Here is a 19,363-nt window from a genome sequence, read left to right as displayed (position 1 = left end):
TTTGTCCTTAAATTTTGAGAATTTTTAGCTAAAAAGTGACAATATAAGCACTCCATAGATATCGAATATGACAATTGGGAAATCCTTCTAATACAGCCTTTATATATATACAGAGTCTATGATTTAATTTAATTTTATGGACATTGAAAGACCAGGGGGGTCTCAACCTCATTTAAGCGGTCTCCGGTAGGTTTTCACTATATATTTTGAATATCAAACTGGCACTTTGGGCGTTCCGTAAACAAGAAAGACAAAAAGTGTACCCAAATTCCTTTTAGTCACGTTTTGATCTACATGTAAACTAAACGTCTGCTTACTATTAGACAGATTGAGAGATCAGGGGCTATCACCTTGCACTGTGCCCTTTGTCCTAAAATTTTGATAATTTTTAGCTAAAAAGTGACAATATAAGCCCTCCATAGATATCGAATATGACAATATTCAGGGAAATCCTTCTAATACAACCTTTATATATATATACAAAGTCTATGATTTAATTTGATTTTATGGACATTGAAAGACCCGGGGGTCTCACCTTCATTTAAGCAATCTCAGGTAGGTTTTCACTATATATTTTGAATATCCAACTGGCACTTTGGGCGTTCCGTAAACAAGAAAGACAGGAAGTGTACCCAAATTCCTTTTAGTCACGTTTGTATCTACCTGTAAACTGAATGTCTGCTTAATATTAGACAGATTGAGAGATCAGGGGGCTATCGCCATTGCCCTGTGCCCTTTGTCCTAAAATTTTGACATTTTTTAAATGGAAATTTGTTTTTTTGGCTTTCCATAAATTTTTCTAGAGTTATAAATCAGTTTTTCTTTTTGTTTTAAGAAATATCATGTACAAAAGTTCATCATTGAAGTCGTTTTATTGACAAAATTTATACTGCATAAAGACAAATATGCAACTTAGAAAAGGGTTTATATTCGTTGACAACGAGAATTTACAACAGCTTGAAGAGGTCATTTTACAATTTCCTACGTATCTTATCCGTCCTCTCAACTATGAAAATCATGTTTTTAATGTTATCAAGTATTTCTTTTTTTTATGATTTTCAACAAAATTTTGAATATCCAACCGACTGCTAGCAGCCGATTTGATATTGAATATCGAATATCGAATAACGAACCGGCTGCTAACTTCACATCCATATTATGGACGAAGTCGCCAATTACGTTAGAAAAATCAATAAAAGAAATAAAAAAAAAATCAGTCTACTAATGAACTCAAAATCGTTAACTTTTTTTTCAGATCTACTTCCTGTTCCGGTTTTTTCCCGCATTTGCGCAGATATCTGTCTTGTTTTCATGAGACTTAGAAAAACATTTATATTTATCAGTCTAGTAAAATATAAGATTAGATCTCAATACAAATTCAATTTTAATAATTGTTTGATATGAAAAAAACGTTACCTGATGAAAACGTTTCCTTTGTTTGCATCGAATATGACGTCATAACTTAATGAACGTCACAGCTAATTCCCTAACAACAGAAACAAAATCGGGAACGTGACGTACGGTATTTCGGTTTCTTTTATTAACATGATTGAATTAAAAAAAAAATAACACATACAGACTTCGTCCCCATTCACAGGTTATGCCTGCCTCATATTATTATCCACTTGCGGCAGGGGTATCATCAGTCAGCAGTAGCTCGCAGTTTCATTTGTTTATCCCTTTTTTATATATAGTATATAAATATATAAAAAAGGGATCAACATTACAGAAATTAAGATAGTTCTTCTGATTACTGATGATGTAGAAAGCAATACCTCATGCTTGGGGCAAACTTATTAATAAGATTACACATACCAGAGAATTCAAAATTCTAAATAACAGTCATTCAAACTGCAACATTCTGTTCAACTTGAATTGCAATTTTTTTTAATTCACTAGATAAGTAATGCACGAGTTTAAGAAAAGTATGGCTTGCTTTTTATCTGTAAAACTCACTTGTACTGAGGTGATTAAACCATGTTAAAGTAATGCTTGTATGCCATGTGTTTAAATTCGACCAAAAATATTTTTAAATTTCATTAAAACAAATTTATACTGTAACTTTGGAACAAATTTCATTTTTGAAAAGGTTATCAAGAATTATAACGAAAGTTCATGATATTAAATTCTTATTTAAACAAAAACAGGTGTCTTTTTAAAATTTTACAACTTTTTTAAATCAACTTGGATTTTCAAACTTTTCAGCGATCTTTATTATATATTAATCATACGAAAATCCAGGTTGTATTGTATATTGTTGTATTGTCAGGAATATGACAGTTCTTTTCCATTCGTTTTTGATGTGTTTTGTTATTTGATTTTGCCATGTGATTATGGACTTTTCGAATTGATTTTCCTCTAAGTTCAGTATTTTTGTGATTTTACTTTTTGCTTTCAAATTATCGACCTAGTTAATAGGTTTTTGAAAAAATGCAGATAGATACCTATATTTTAATATTTAAATTTGACAGCAATAAACCAAATAACCAAGTCAATTATTTTTGTAAGAATAATACATAATAAAGATGTGGATTTGGATGAAAATCGAAGTTGCTTTGAAATAATTTAAAATGTACTACTTGAATTTTGTCCGAACTGCAAATCGTAGCTTTTTGTTCCTAGGTTAAATTAATTATTAAATTTGACAATAATACACCAAACTAAATAATGATCTGGCATTCAGTAAGATCAATATAATACTAAGATAGCTGCATAGTGTGATGAAAATCCAAGTTGATTTGAAAAAATTAAAAGTGCACTACCTGAATTTTGTCCGAACTGCAAATTCTATCTTTAGATGGATTTAATTCTTAAATGTGACAACCATACACAAAACTGCATGATGACCTGGGATTCAGCAAGATCAATATATTAATAATATAGCTTCATAGTTTGATGAAAATTCAAGTTATTTTGAAAAGTTATAAAAAGAATTAAAGTGTACTCTCAGAATTTAATCCTTTTTTAACCTATTAATTTAATTCTTTCATTTCACAGCAATGAATCAAACTACCAAATTAACTAGAATTTTGTAAGATCTATATTTAATTTAGTTGGATGGGCTGATTTACACCAGTCAGGACTAAATTTAAAGGTCCAGACTAGTCCAGACAAGTAACGACTGAGTCGAGACTCGTCGAGACAGGTCCAGACTGGTCGAGCCTTGGTCGAGACCATTTCAGACTACACCAAGACCATCAAGTACTGACTCAGACTAATTAAGTAAAGTCGAGAACTTGTCGAGCACAACTAAGTACAGTTACGTACTTCGAGACATTAATGTTAAGGGATTGTGCAATATTGATCTAAGGGTAGGGTCGGTGCAAACATGGACGGGACAAATACTTTTTTCATGCAATTAATGAGCGGGGCGCAAATATTTTTTGTTACAAACATTTGGTGGGGCGCATACTTTAAAAAAACAAACTTTGTGTGTGCATAAAAAATTTCAATCAGAGTATAACAGATTAAAACTATTTAGATGCAACATGTTAAAAGGTCTAAATATTTTTATCAAAACTTATATTTGTGATTTCTTTAGGAAAAAGTAACTTGATAGAAAAAAAGCACAATTGAATCTGAAACAAATAACCTAATACAGTGTACAATATATTTGTATTTGTTAATGCTTTTGGTAATCATTTATTAAAAAAAAATGAATATGAAATTCTGATCAACAGAATGTATAAAATATACATGTACACTGTACGTACAAAGAATTGTGAAGCTAAAATAAGAAAAATAAGTGTTTGACACTTTCAAAAAATATTGAATATTGAATTGCTTATATATTTGTAGTACATTATTTTTAAACATGGTCTATATAAATAAGATATCTGGAAATCCATAAACAATATTTTGTAAATTAAACATATGACATAACATATGGTAAATAAATGCTTAAACTTAAAAAAACTTCAATTGTATTTAAAATAACTTTTTAACATAATAAAATTTAATTCTTAAACCGTAAAAGAATTATAACTTAATCTATGAAAAAGCTGAATTGTGTCCCTTGGGAGTATGCATTTCCAACATAAGTCCTTGCAAACAGTAGAAAATGAAAAATTATATATGCCTGATATGATCAAAGATAAAAACTACAAAAGCAAGCACTATTGTAATATTTTCTGAATGAATTGTCAAGAATGTGAACAATTTTTTAAACAGGAATATATAATTTCTATCTAAATTTGGCCTCAAGTGGGCCTCTTTCTTCTTAGATGGACAATTGTAACACTGAAAATGCTTCTAGTATGACTAAATATTGCCTTATACCATCAACAGTTCAAACTTAACCAGAATATTTCCCATTTTAATAGATTATAGCTAGTGAAATACCAAGTGATACATTTAGGGAATTATACACAGCAAGGAGGCAGATATCTCAGTTAAAAACATTTGTCGCGACTTGAATTCTGGTGTTTCCAATTGAGCTTATTATTGCGAAAGGTGAAAAGAAATACAAAAGAACTATAGTTTGGTGTGTTTTATAAAATATAGTTAATATTTGAACTCCTAGCATAAAGTTTTATGTCAGTACCCATCAATGCAGGACTTTTTCTGAAAACAGTATTGTTCTTAGTGTATATTTTCTATTCTTTGTGATAAAAATCAAATTTACTAATCAAAAGCTTCAACATAGTATAACATAACTGAAGCCTGATGCCCACTGTCATTTTACACCAAATTTAAGACATTTTGAAAGTCTTTTCAAATAATTCTTTAGAATTGTTTTCAATAGGTTTCAAAATTTACATTGTAAATATAATTATTGCAGTTATTCAGAGATAAATACACAAAAATATTTTATACCCTTACATTCAATCACAGCGCTCCTAAGCTGGCTTCCTTTAATAAAAATAAAATCTTTATAATTTGAATTATATGCATTTGAGTTAAAAAATCAACTCTTATATACATGTATTTTTGAATATTGTGTATTTTAGTTAAAAAATATCATGTTTCTATATATGAGTTTAATTTTTTTCAACGGGGCAAGGATTTTTTTGTTCATTAATTGAAGCAGGTCGTAAAGTTATGTTTTTTTAACATTTGCTGTACACCGGCCCAACCCTCAGATAAATATTGCACAGTCCCCTAAGACTAGTCGAGTAAAATGTGAGCTCGACTTTACTGGTCGAGCGCAAAATCTGGTCTTTCCAGACTCGGAGCAGTTTGTAGTGTAATGTATATAAAATAAATTGACAAAGAAGCTATTGATAAAAATATTCTAAATTGTAAGGAATATAGTGGATTGGTTTATGTATACGAATTTGGATATTGGGTGTCGGGTTATAAATTCTTTGTTAACTTGTGGATATCATATTTCAGGACTGTCAGAAGATGCAAACGAGATGGTGTTAGTGGAGAAGGAAATGCAGAAAAAGCAAAAAAAATAAAAGATAAACATCCGGTAATTGTTAAGTTCGTTTTTTGTTTATCTTTAAGTTAGTGTTCTCTGTATTGGTGACTGTTGTTTGTCTTTTCATCTCTTTTTTTTTAAGACTATCTATCCATGTTAAGGATAGCTTATTCATTGTCACCGTGATGTCTTGCTTCTTGATTTTTGTTCCGAGTGATGTTTAGAAAAACAAATCTATCAATTAATTATTCAGCATTGTCACTACTGTTATGAAGTCCTTTGCAAATTTGAAATGAAACTTCAAAACTAAAAGTTGATAAATAATCAAAACTAAATCCACTTTTATGGATACAATGAAAGGCAAGACTATCTATTCTACAAGATAAATACATGCTGTCTATGTGATATAATACAAACCTTCTTTGTTCTACGTCTTTTCTGCCATGATCACGGCATTCTGTTATGACACTTATGTTTACAAAACGAATGCGCAGTAAACTCTTTTTCTAATCATATCCTGAGTTAAATCATTTCAATGTTTTAAATCATGCTCAACAGTGTAAGAAAATTTAAACGACGTCGATTTGTTATGACTAAGCGTACTGAATTAAAAAAAAAAAAACACTTGATAGCGTAGTCTTATCAACATTGACATATTTCTTTGGTACATGAACTGTGAATTGGACAAAAGTTTAAATATCACATGACATTTAAAATACCTTCAAAATACACGAATTTAACAAATGTGTAGTGTTTTCCAGACTAAACATTTAAAATTGTTTGGTTTGTAACAAGGAAGTAAATAACGAAGTCTTTGTTTTCAAATCTTCAAATTCATTTCCTCCGATTGATACAGGTAATAATCATTATTCATGTTTATGTAAAATGTGTAAAAAGGGTTAATAGGGTTAACTGTACCATTGTACAGAACGAATTTTGATCTTAATCAGAATAGTTGTAGAATGTTTGGTCGATCTAAACATCGCAATCCCGTCTGGTTATTCAAACATACTTGATAAACAGGTTTTACCAGAAAACAGCTTATAAGAGCTATTTTCAAAAGATCCATCCAGATTATGAAAATTTTGTCTCAGTAACTTTGCTTTTGCTGTGACCTTGGTTGTTTTCTTTGCTAGTTTGATTATCATATAAATGCATATGGTTATATGATTGGATGATATCTCCCGACGAATGTATTGATCTTCATATTGATCAATAAACCGATTATTTTAAGGCTATAAAGACAATAATAGTGCATTGACATGACATATCAACGATACAAGGATGAGATCGAGAAACGGGGAAAGCGAGGCTATGCCGAGCATTTTCCCCGTTTCGTGCCGAATCCTTATATTGTTGATATGTCAAGTCAATGCACTATTATTGTCTTTATACTGCAATTTAAAAAGAAAAACATTTTCAATTGTTGTTTAATGTGTTAATTTTATTATTTGATTAAAATATTGGGAAACTTCCCCTTTTATAAAAAGGCCTCATATCATGCAGGCAGAGAAATGTACCACACAATGACATGTACATTTCCTAATGAAACCCTTAATCGATGGTGATGGAATTGTTTGAGATTAACTAAAATATCACCCATAAGCATAAAACATAATGATTTAAGTGAAATATATATTTTTTTTAAATAGTGAAATAAATAAGTTTGAGTCGTTGTATACATTGGAAACAAGAACAGGTTGAATAAGTCGTATAAATAATTAACTATAATTTCGGCAATTTCTATTCAAATATTCATGAGTAAAAGTGATATCAGATTAGTGACTGTGTATGACATAGAAATATTCAGTCAACGCATCTTGACTGCTCAAAAAGAACGAGTGTAGTATAAAAACAAAATATGTGTTACTTTGATCGTTATAGTGATTGTTACTTCCTTCGAACTCATCAGAGCTTGAAATTGAATTGTGGTTATTGCACTGATATGAAAACTAAAGACGGAATTTGCTTGCCACCACTATTAATATTTATCCTTTCGATGACAAGGTATTAGGTGGATGTAAACATACAACATTTCCAGTTGTCTATCTATTATGTATCTGTCCAAAAATTTAGAACGTCATATCTCAAAAATAATCAAATACATCTGTCTGTTAATGAAGTGCTTGTTCGGCCTAACTATTACATAGAAGCGATGTAGACAACTAAAAAATACATATTGAATTGTAAAATATCAAAGCAAAATGTTTTTTCTTCGAATTTTCTTTTAGAAGTTTTGAATACTGACTAAATGATGTTGCAGATGCACAATGATATTACACGCATATCTAGGAACTGTCATCTTCCTCATTATGCTTCTCACTAAAGGTAAATGCAACATAACTTTATGCTATCGGTATTAATATCAAATTATCAGAACATGTTGATTTTGATCATCAGGTAATTTTCAACTATTTAGTTTGAATATCCCTTTGGTATACATATTTATCGGATGTCTTAGACAGAAACTTTTGATGATTAATGTATAACTATCTTCGATCGTATATTGTTGTTACGACGAATTAGAGCAGTATCGGGCCCGACTGAATGACAACTTTCAGTATTGCACAAAATCAAAGGATATATGTTAAAACAAATTTGTGTTCTTCCTAATCTCAGTTGTGTTGTGCTGTAGTAGTTTTTTATATTTCATTTTTGCTAATGTGCTTTTACTATATGTCTGTTTGTGTTTCTTTGTTAAATATGTTTGTTTTTATAGTTTTTAAGATTATAGCACAACGTTGACTGCTGTATCTTAATTTTTGACATTTTGACATATTATATATGTTTGTTGTGTTAACACATCATAAGCATATAAAACATCACTTTTGTTTGGTGCAGATCATCGTACTTAAGCGTCCCAGGCGCACTTTAGAGTCATACATGTACATAACAATTAATATTGTTTTTTTTGGTTTAAATTTAATGTGAAGAAAATAAAAATGTATATGTTACAGGTGTAACACCACTAATTCGGGCCCGGCAAGAAAGCACATTCCAGAAAGTAGTACATATCTAACACAAAATAGTTCCTACGCATGAGTGTAAATTTTAAAATATGTAGAATATTTAGATAGTTTAGGCATCAAATAAAAGCTGAAGGATTTGTGATCATTGAAGAACACGTTTTGACTTATAATTTTGAATATTTAAAAAAATGCATCATTTTTTTTAAAGAGGGTACGATTTGTCTGTTTGTCAGATTAGTCCAGTCAAACTAAGTTTTAACCTCAAACTAATTGCAACAGAAACTGTTTTAGTTCAAATCTATAGCAAAATGCCCTTTATATACACAGAAAAAAGTCCCATAAAATCTTACTTGAGGAAAACTCAAAATCAGCATTTTTAATTTACATTGGAAGGGGAGATAACTCTTGCAAAAATTAGTCTTTTTTGGTCAGATTTTAGTTATTTTTCTTAAGATTTATGTAAAGTATGAATCTTTGATGGGGTTATAAGTTTGTATTTGACTAAATTATATAATCTTCTGCTCATGAAATGTATAAAATCGAAGTGTTATTGGTGGATTTTTTTCACGCATTTTTCATTAAAGAAATTGCTAATATGAATCTTTGTAACCATTTTGAAAAAATAATGTGAAACTTATTATCCATACCTGATAATCATATGTTTTCAGTAACTTACATATCTAAAGAAACTTTAAACCACAAAAAGTAGAATACATTCTTAATTATTTTTTATTAAATTTAAGATTCTTTACCTTGACATGTTTTAAAATTCATTAAATGGTCAACTAATGAATTACAAAATCTAGATTATAGCTTGATAAAATATATGAAAACACCTTTTGAGAACAATCAAGAATCAATACATTCTGAGGAATAGAAGCGGTAAAATTATAATTTTGTATCAATTTTTATTGATATTTCTGCATTTTTTGCAAGAGTTATCTCCCTTTTCAATGCAAATCTCCATATGAAATTTAAATGGTGTTTTTTTTAATCTTCCTCAAGTTAGATTTTATGGGACTTTTTTCTGTGTATATTTGGAGTATAATGCCTAAAACACTGGACACTTTAAATTTGCAAAACACTCATTTGCAAATCCGCCGCCGCCTCAAATAAGAGCTACAGTGTCATGTTTATAACCAAAATGTGCGGAATTACATGGGATTCAATAATTTCATTAGTTTTCTACTGTTACTATTATATTTATTTTGCTATTTGATTTATAAAAACATGGGATTTTCAATATCCCATGGGACAGGGCAAAATCCCATGGGATTTACCATTATCCCATGGGATTTTGGTTAAATCCCATGGGATTTTTTTTGGTCCCATGGGATAATTGTAGTCCCATGGGATATTTGTTGTCCCATGGGACAAAAAAAATCCCATGGGATTATTATTATCCCATGGGATTTTTAATATCCCATGGGACAAAATAAAATCCTATGGGATTCAAATTATAAATATATAGATATAAATATACAGTATGTGTATGTTGCAATGAATGCTGTTTGGTAGTAAAAAGTTTTAAATGTATACAAGTTTTTTTATATTTTATTAAATTTTTTTTTCATTTTGTCACAAACATGTTTTTTATTTGTTAATATGACAATAAAGATTATAATTCTGATTTTGGAATGTATAATAAAATTTAAGGTCAAAGAGTAAAGTTCTTTCACTGAAACAAAATGATAACATGTTTAAATTAATGAAAAAATATTGTTTTGAAATCTTTGTCTTGTTTATTTCATAATGAAAAATAGAACTGAAAAAAATATTTCATATTCTGACTGAATAGTTTACTCTTTTCATGAAGTAAGGTTTTCTTTGTTATAGTTTCATTGCAATACATGATTGAATATGCAAACAATTTGAATTATATACCTTTGTGGTGTACATAATATTATGCTTATATTTGCAAATTTATAATTTAAACACTTTTTGTGTTAAAGTTTTAGTTTTCTTTTTCGCTGCTTGCTATGTACAATTATTCAGTCCACTATATAAGAGTCAAGTCAATAAATTATTTCATCCACTAGAATATTCCTGCAATTCATAGACAAAATATTTTTCAATCTGTTCTTCAAAGATCCTCCTCGGTACATCTTTATTGGATGGAGCGATTCAAATGAGAAGACAAAGCAGGTTTATTTGGACAACAACATACTAATATTTTTTCATTCGTTCCTTCTTTCAATTGATAATTACATTGTTGCATTTACATGATCAAGTTCTTGAGCATCTATGATCGTGATGATATGACTCCGTTTTGTTTATAGTCATTATGTTGAAATTTCCTTTTTCTATTATATGTAGAAAAAAACATTCCATTTCAAATTAATAAAAAAAGTTGCACTGTTGAGAAAAATATCATCTTCCAAGTTTTCTGTTCAGTATTGATCTGTTGAATGATGACCATGAAAACCGAGATGTCTGACCTACAAATACACAAAACTCAAAAATTATCAGTGAAGAGAAATACAGCAATAAAATGACTATTTTATCATGTTTATGAACATTTTAATAAACTTTCATTTAAATATCTATTGTTAGTACTCTTATTTCAGTGCTTTGTGTCTATGATTTACATATTACTGGTTATTGTTTGGTTCCTTGTTGCAGTCTTTTCAGTTAAGCCCATTGCAACAAATTTTTACAATTTGTTCAAATGTTGTGCTGTTATTAAAACCACTGTCCGGTATAGCGTTTGCTCATTGTCAAAGGTTGTACAGTGAACTATTTTTGTTAAATTAAGGGGGCTCACAGGTTTCAATCAATTTTTTTTCTTAATACATGTAATATAGGGTTACACTATATTTTTCTATAAATGAACTTTATCTTATACTTTATAGAAAAATAGAAAAATTAAATTAAAACTAGAGGCTCTAAAGAGCCTGTGTCGCTCACCTTGGTCTATGTGCATATTAAACAAAGGACACAAATGGATTCATGACAAAATTGTATTTTGGTGATGGTGATGTGTTTGAAGTTCTTACTTTACTGAACAATTTTGCTTCTTACAATTATATCTATAATGAACTTTGCCCATTAGTAACAGAGAACTATATTTGGTAAAAATTTACATAAATTTACCAAATTAATGAAAATTGTTAAAAATTGACTATAAAGGGCAATAACTCCTTAAGGGGTCAATTGACCATTTAGGTCATGTTGACTTATTTGTAAATCTTACTTTGCTGAACATTATTGCTGTTTACTGTTTATCTCTATCTATAATAATATTCAAGATAATAACCAAAAACAGTAAAATTTCCTTAAAATTACTAATTCAGGGGCAGCAACCCAACTACGGGTTATCCGATTCATCTGAAAATTTCAGGGCAGATAGATCTTCACCTGTTTAACAATTCTACCCCATATCAGATTTGCTCTAAATGCTTTGGTTTTTGAGTTATAAGCCAAAAACTGCATTTTACCCCTATGTTCTATTTTTAGCCATGGCGGCCATCTTGGTTGGTTGACCAGGTCACGCCACACATTTTTTAAACAAGATACCCCAAAGATGATTGTGGCCAAGTTTGGATTAATTTGGCCAAGTAGTTTCAGAGGAGAAGATTTTTGTAAAAGATTACTTTAATTTACGAAAAAGGGTTAAAAATTGAGTATAAAGGGCAATAACTCCTAAACAGGTCAACTGACCATTTTTGTCATGTTGATTTATTTATAGATCTTACTTTGCTGAACATTATTGCTGTTTACAGTTTATCTCTATCTATAATAATATTCAAGATAATAACCAAAAACAGCAAAATTTCCTCAAAATTACCAATTCAGGGGCAGCAACCCAACAACCAATTGACCGATTCATCTGAAAATTTCAGGGCAGATAGATCTTGACCTGATAAACATTTTTACCCCATGTCAGATTTGTTCTAAATGCTTTGGTTTTTGAGTTATAAGCCAAAAACTGCATTTTACCCCTATGTTCTATTTTTAGCCGAGGCAGCCATCTTGGTTGGTTGACCGGGTCACACCACACATTTTTTAAACTAGATACCCCAATGATGATTGTGGTCAAGTTTGGTTCAATTTGGCCCAGTAGTTTCAGAGGAGAAGATTTTTGTAAAAGTTAACAATGACGGACGACGACGGACGCCGGACGCCAAGTGATGAGAAAAGCTCACTTGGCCCTTTGGGCCAGGTGAGCTAAAAATGGGGACACCATTCAATCACACTCACAATCCGCCTTTGAAAGAAGCATATATATACATTTTTGTAAAGGTACTTTTTTTTCTGTTTAACTAATAGGAGAAATAGAGGTAATTTTGAAATGAAAAAAGAACTTAATTACAGAAATCGCTTAAATTTTACAATAGTTCATTAGTTTAGTTTAAGTAAAGTTAGTTGAAAATGATAATAAAAAATATAGGTCACTGATGAGCTAAAAAAGATATTACAATTCTCATGCCAAAAAATGGCATTTCTGCACCAAAGGGAGATAATTTGGAGCTTTTTCAATGATATATACATTTTAAAAGTTGTCTGGGGCCAAAGCGAATTGATTTTTTAGAATGATTTCTGTACCATATGAAAAGGTAAAAACTAATAAAGTTATAAATAAAATTAGTTATGAAAAAAAAATATTTAATATTTTTCTGAAATTTTTATACCCTCGAGCCTCCTTAAACATTGTTAAATGTCATTTTATCTCTATTGGAGAAAAGTCTTATTTGAAATCAGACTGCTTCTTATTTTTATATCAACCCAGCCATATTATGCCTGTCTAATATCAGGAGCTTGTACATAGTTCAGTGGTTGATGTTGGTTCATATCCGTCATTTTTGTTTTTCATAATATTTTGTTTTTTTAAAAATTAGTCTGGTATATTTGAAGTTTGAATTGATGCTTTGTTTCAAATTTTGTTGGCGTTGTCTTTCATAGATTACTATATCATGTATAGGGTATGAGTTTTTTCATTACTAACAGGTCATCATTGGCCTCTAATAAGTAATTACAATGCTTACATCCACTTAATTGAACTCTGATGGATAGTTTTCTCATTTATCGTACCACATCTTATTTTAATAAATATTTAATCATTACTCAAGGGCTAAAACTTTTTTCAACAGTGGACTTACCATTTAGGCTTTGTTGACCTTTGTAAATCTATTTTTGTTGATAATTTCTTCTGTTTATAGTTTCCCTTTTATATCTTTAATATTCTTGCCCTACACATAAAAGGGTAAACAATATCATTTAATGACAAAAATAACTACTAATACATAAAAAGTAGGCAACTAAAAATTTTGCCTCATTTGTATATAACTTTGACTTGATTCTCATTCTTGCTGTTTAATATTATCATTGTTTTATGAAAATGAGGTCTTAGTAAAATTAACCTTGGCAAACAGATATCTTCTTTTTTTATATGACACCTTGCATTCATTTCGTACAACAAGTAGACCTATGCTTATAATATCTGATAAAATGACAAAACCAAGAAAACTTAGCATTGACCAAAGAACCATAAAATGCGGTCATGGTTTTATGAATCTGCCAGAGAGACATGCACACCTTACAATTGTTACATATCCTACAAATATAATCTACCTGTAACTTTAAGCATAATTATGATAAACAATGCAGTGTTTCATTGACCAATGAAAATGAGGTCACGGTCATATAAAATATGACAGACAGACATGTGCATCTTACAATCATTCCGTTCACTAAATAAAGTGACCTTATTGCTTAAAGTATCTGGAAAATAAACCAAACCACAAAAGCTAAACATTTTCATAGTTCCTTATACCCTGTCACATTCATAATATATGTGCCTGTTCCAAGTCAGGAGCCTTTAATGAAGTGATTGTCCTTTGTTTATGTGTAACATTTAACTGTTTTTCCATTTTTTGTACATAAATTAGGTTGTTAGTTTTCTGGTTTGAATTGTTTTCGTTGTCATTTCTGGACCTTTTATAGCTGACTATGCAGTATAACTGGGAGTACTCTCAGATCTGTTCATTGTGTCTTTTTGTGTAGGGAAAAACAAGTACCCGGCCACGTCCACTTGTATTTTTGTCCATCTGATGAGTTAAGCCTTTTTCAACTGATTTTTATAGTTTATTCTTATGTTGCACTGTTATACCACTGTCGCAGGTTAGGAGGAGGGTTGGGATCCCGCTAACATGTTTAACCCCGCCACATTATTTATGTATGTGCCTTTCCCAAGTCAGGAGGCTGTAATTCAGTGGTTGTCGTTTGTTTATGTGTTACATATTTGTTTTTCGTTCATTTATTTATATAAATAAGGTCGTTAGTTTTCTCGTTTGAGTTGTGTTACATTGTCTTATCGGGGCCTTTTATAGCTGACTATGCGGTATGGGCTTTGCTCATTGTTGAAGGCCGTACGGCGACATTTAGTTGTAAATGTCTGAGTCATTTTGGTCTCTTGTGGACAGTTGTCTCATTGGCAATCATACCACATCTTCTTTTTTATATTTGTTCATTGTTAAGGCTGTAGGATGACCTTGAGTTGTTAATTTCTGTTTCATTTGGTCTCTCATGGGGAGTTGTCCAATCATACCCCATCTTCTTTTTTTTTATTGTCCTATGTACTATGAAAATAAAGTAAGATGAAACTTCTCAGTCAGACATATGCACCTAGTTGACCTTTTGCTAATTTGAAAATAATAAAATAGAGAAACTGGCCAAAAAAAACAAAAAGGTAACATTAAGCAATGAACCATAAAAATGAGGTCAAGATTGAATAAAACATGCCAGTCTAACATGTACATCCCTAAAAATTTTCAAACAACAAATATACTTGACATGTTGCATACAATATTAGAAAACCCGACCAAAACACAAAAACTTAACAATAACCACTGAACCATGAAAATGAGGTCAGAGGATAGAAAACCAGATAAATAGACACAAATCCCTGTGGTAAGACAAAATGTGCCATAATATTAGTCCAAATGATAATAAAGTCTTGCATGGCTATTCTGTTCTGTTCTGGTTTAGAAAATCCCTCCTTCAAAGGAGCACTTTGCACAATGACGAATAAATGTTTATATATATATATACCTAAAAAGACATACTAGGTACGCCTTGTGAGATAAGTGTTGGTTACTGTCAAAGACCCTTACGCTTGCTTGGCGGAAGGTTTTTAATTATGAAGACGAGTTCGTACTCCATGAAGAGCAAAGCAAAGCTTCCTTGTTATGTATTCTACAGTGTAGCAGGCATCCATGCATTTACATTTGCAACCACAAGCACATATAAAGCTACTAGGGTCCAATATAAAGTTAGTGTCTAGCTATTTCAACTTTTTTCTTGGACGCCGTCATAGTAAAAAAAAATCCTTTCAAGGTGTAATAATTGTTTGTATTACAAAAAGAAGAAACCTAAATCTTACTTGTTAGTTGTTATGGGCTAACAAAAAAGATTTATTTAAAGTTGGTTATACATACAATACAACATAAGCTCTAGAGCTTTTATCCAACATATATATATATGACAAGCACAATACATAAAACATTAAGTTCATCACTGAGATAGTAGTCTCAGATAGAGGGAGACAGGGTCAACCAAACCCCTATTCAATCTGAATGTAGGACAGAAAGTCACAGGACAAAAAGTCACGGTCAACAAGTCACAGACAAAAAGTCACAATTCAGTTTAGAGATTATTTTTCTTTGAACAAGAAAACACTTTTTTTTGTATTTTTCTTGAAGTTTTATTTAAGAAGCAACTTCGTAATTAAAATTTATTCAATAAATATCAATAACAATCAAATAATTGTTATGAAAACAAAATTTCAAAGTGGCTTGGTACTTCAATGGCTTCAATTTGCCAATAAATATGGCCCCATAAATATATCCTTTGCAAGATTAAAATCTAATAATTACATTAGATGTATGTTTCATTATAATACGTTATTCTGATTGGCCAACTGCACATCTCGTGCTATTCCTGAAGCAATTGTATTAGACAATAACATTTATCATTCATGATGACACGAGGTACCACAATAAAGTGCACAGGTAAATTAAATGAAAACTTGATAAAAATCGTGTTTTCATGATTCTAGCTAAAAAAATGTAATTATAAGTATTGAATGCTTCTTTTTGTAACTTTATAGGGTTGTAAAAGCGTTGACCGTGCGCACATTTTTAGTATGAAGCGCTGCGCTTCATACAAAATGTACTTCGGTCAACGCTTTTACACCCCAATAAATTTACAAATAGCAGCATTCAATTCTTAAATACATTTCCATTTATCGTGTTTATCAAGCTTTATGAGCAATTTCCTTGAATTGAAAATGAATATATGTAATAAAAAGAAAGTATTTCAAGATCTTTTTCATATATATTCAAACCAATTGTCAACAATTTGTTTGTGACTTTTTGTCCTATCAAATTTGTGACTTCATGTCCTGTGACTTTTTGTCCTGCGACTTTCTGTCCGTTTACCTTCCATCTATTAAAATCAGTAAACTGAATAATTGTTTTTTGCAGTAGTCCGGGTAACGAGTCGATATCTGTTATTAATCATGCAAATTGCGAGTCAACACTTACACACCTTTTTTCAGAATGTCAGCTAAAACAAAGAATCACTGGTGATAGGGGAGTGTAACCGATGAATTGATCCTGAATCAGATAAGATTTTCCAAGTATTACGGAGTCGGAGAACCTCTTTATTTGATCACACTCACCGGGAGATTTAATAATGAGGCTACTAAAAACATTTCATTTTCCCATGTCCGCTGTTTTTCGCTATAATTATTTAAAGCTGAATAAAGCTATTTGAAAAATACATTAATTTTTGTTTTTTACTGCTACAAGATATTTGAATAAAATCACGTGAAAAAAATGCTAATTACGCACCAGTTGCTGAGCAGAGAATCATTTTAAGCCAGGAACAGTATATACTAACTGTAAGAATAGAAATTCCCTGTAAAAAGGCAGTCAAATCTTAACAGAACTGTAACTTAATGATACATGTATATCAAGTTCCAACACCTCACCCAGCACCCTGGCCCAGCACACTGAGTTAGCAAACTGGTGTGTGTCAGTCTTATAATATAAAACTGCGTAGGTTCATATCGTTAGATTTATCGTTTGTTTGGATATTTTTAGGATCGTTGTAAAATTATATATCTTGAACTTTGTTAAAATACTATTTTAAATTGTTCAATTTGTTATATTTCATAATTTTGTCAAAGTGTACTTTTTAAAGTTTTAAATTTTAAAGATATAGAAACGAATATATATATATATATATATATATATTCCATTTTGATTTGAGGGAAATCTGTTTGAACTGTAATGACATGGTCAGTCAACTGATTTGTTGCAAAGCTGATTACAGGTAATTATAACATACAGCAATTTTCCATTACGACAGTGCGTGTACTCTCCGGTGTGTATAACGTAAAGTTTCTAGAGAACATCCTGTCTACGTGTAATACAGATTGATGACATTACACAAAATTTCTTGTGTCTATTCCCTATTTCAACACCACAAATTTTTCGAAGAAAAAAAATCAAAATCAATTATATGAAATAAAGAAGAAAAGTAGCTAATATCAACTTCAGTAACTAGTAACTGCGCATTGAGTAATCATAATTTCAATATTGCATGAACCAACAAATGGAAGTTTTTAACGACCTTGACTGGCTATACAGCCCTTGCACGGTCGGTAATGAACCAACCCTTGACAAAACGTATACATGTAGGCCTATGTAAAAGTGTTTAAAAAGACCAATTCCTATTGGTTATATTTCACACTAGGACCTAAGATAACTAGAACTAAGCAGTGGTAGATCCAGAAATTTTCATAAGTGGGGACCCATTGACTGCCTAAGAGGGGGTCCCTGCCAGTCATGCTTCAGTGATTCCCTATATAATCTCCCATTTTCCAAGATTATTGTGTGGGGGTGGGGCTGGAAAAAAACCTAAATCCGCCTCTGCTAATTGGGAAGTCATTTTGTCTGATACACACATATAAATACCTATAAAGTACAAAATGCTTCAAATATATGCATAAATAATAATGGTACGTCTAAAAACCGTTAAGGATCTCCTCGGTGCACGCAAAACATAAAAAGTCACTTAGGACATGTATTTTAGTGTTGAGAGTATTCATTCGATTCATAACTTATTTCATAATCTTGTAATTTTTGTTTTGATAAAATTTGAGACATAAATACATGTATTGAGACATATAATACATGTATTATATGTCTCTGATAAAATAAAACCAACTTTAAAGAAGTTATTTAAGTTTGAATCGGCTGTCACCTGTGTTTTGCATTGGGATGCCAAAACATTAATGTTATTTACAAAAATGCCAAAACCTGCAAATATATTTTAGGCAAAAAGAGACATTTATAAATCGATGATTTTTACACTAAACGTTTTTATAATTTGTTATAGAAATATTAATAAGTACATGTACATAGTTTTATCAGAGACATATAATATAATTGTATAATATGTCTCTGGTTTTATCAAGGATTTGTATAGTAACTAAACACATCCTTGGTTTTATAAAGTCCTTCATTGCTTCAACCCCTTGGTGAAATTTAAATGGCGAGACGATAATTAATAAACTATCTATCTATCGACATGCGCCGTTATTTAGGATTTTAGAATACGTCACGGATGACCGATGATCATTTTCAATACCAATCATCATTTGAATTTTGTCAATTGATCTTTAATGATTAGGACTGATTGGTGATGGCAAAGAATGTGTCTCTGTTGATGGTTATAAACACATAGAAGTAAACTTTGCAAAAAAAAGTTTACTTGGAAAAAAATATAAAATTATATGAATATGCTAAATAAATTTTTCTTTGGTATGTAATAATCGAAGACGTTTAGAAATATAAATAATCTTCACATAGTTTGGAAATTTTCTATTCAAGTTATATTATTTAAAAACGTTTAGAAATATAGATCTTTTTCTATGTACAATTTGGCCCGCTTGGAGATCTTAATAATTGTTTGCCTACTTTCGTCTATTTATATTGCTGAAATTCTTTAATAAAAAACTTGT

General features: G+C 30.6%; 2 protein-coding genes and 1 long non-coding RNA gene across 6 annotated transcripts in view; 1 reads left to right on the top strand and 2 right to left on the bottom strand.

Annotated features, from left to right (window-relative positions):
- LOC143082359 (uncharacterized) overlaps positions 1 to 5,907 on the bottom strand; it is a 52,631-nt gene extending 46,724 nt beyond the window's left edge. The window contains exon 1 of the mRNA XM_076258003.1: positions 5,783 to 5,907. The gene's annotated coding sequence lies outside the window, so the exon portion shown is untranslated. The remainder of the gene's footprint in view (positions 1 to 5,782) is intronic.
- Positions 5,908 to 6,007: 100 nt separating this feature from the next.
- Positions 6,008 to 19,363, top strand: part of LOC143082355 (uncharacterized) — a 69,847-nt gene continuing 56,491 nt past the window's right edge. For all 3 annotated transcript variants that reach the window (XM_076258001.1, XM_076257999.1, XM_076257998.1), the window contains exons 1-2: positions 6,008 to 6,221; positions 7,597 to 7,693. In XM_076258001.1, the coding sequence (XP_076114116.1) occupies positions 7,636 to 7,693 (58 nt within the window). In that variant the 5' untranslated portion in view covers positions 6,008 to 6,221; positions 7,597 to 7,635. The remainder of the gene's footprint in view (positions 6,222 to 7,596; positions 7,694 to 19,363) is intronic.
- On the bottom strand, positions 10,078 to 17,048 carry LOC143082354 (uncharacterized). 2 transcript variants are annotated; one of them, XR_012980359.1, is made up of 3 exons: positions 16,878 to 17,048; positions 13,434 to 13,523; positions 10,078 to 10,772 (listed from the first exon to the last, which is right to left on the bottom strand). It is a non-coding gene; the product is annotated as an uncharacterized LOC143082354 (long non-coding RNA). The 2 variants fall into 2 exon arrangements; XR_012980358.1 differs by having other exon boundaries at positions 16,882 to 17,048.

This window comes from Mytilus galloprovincialis, chromosome 7 (assembly GCF_965363235.1).
Source record: "Mytilus galloprovincialis chromosome 7, xbMytGall1.hap1.1, whole genome shotgun sequence".
Taxonomy (NCBI): Eukaryota; Metazoa; Mollusca; class Bivalvia; order Mytilida; family Mytilidae; genus Mytilus; species Mytilus galloprovincialis.
Note: the sequence above shows the minus strand (reverse complement) of the source record. Positions and strands in the feature narration are given on the sequence as shown.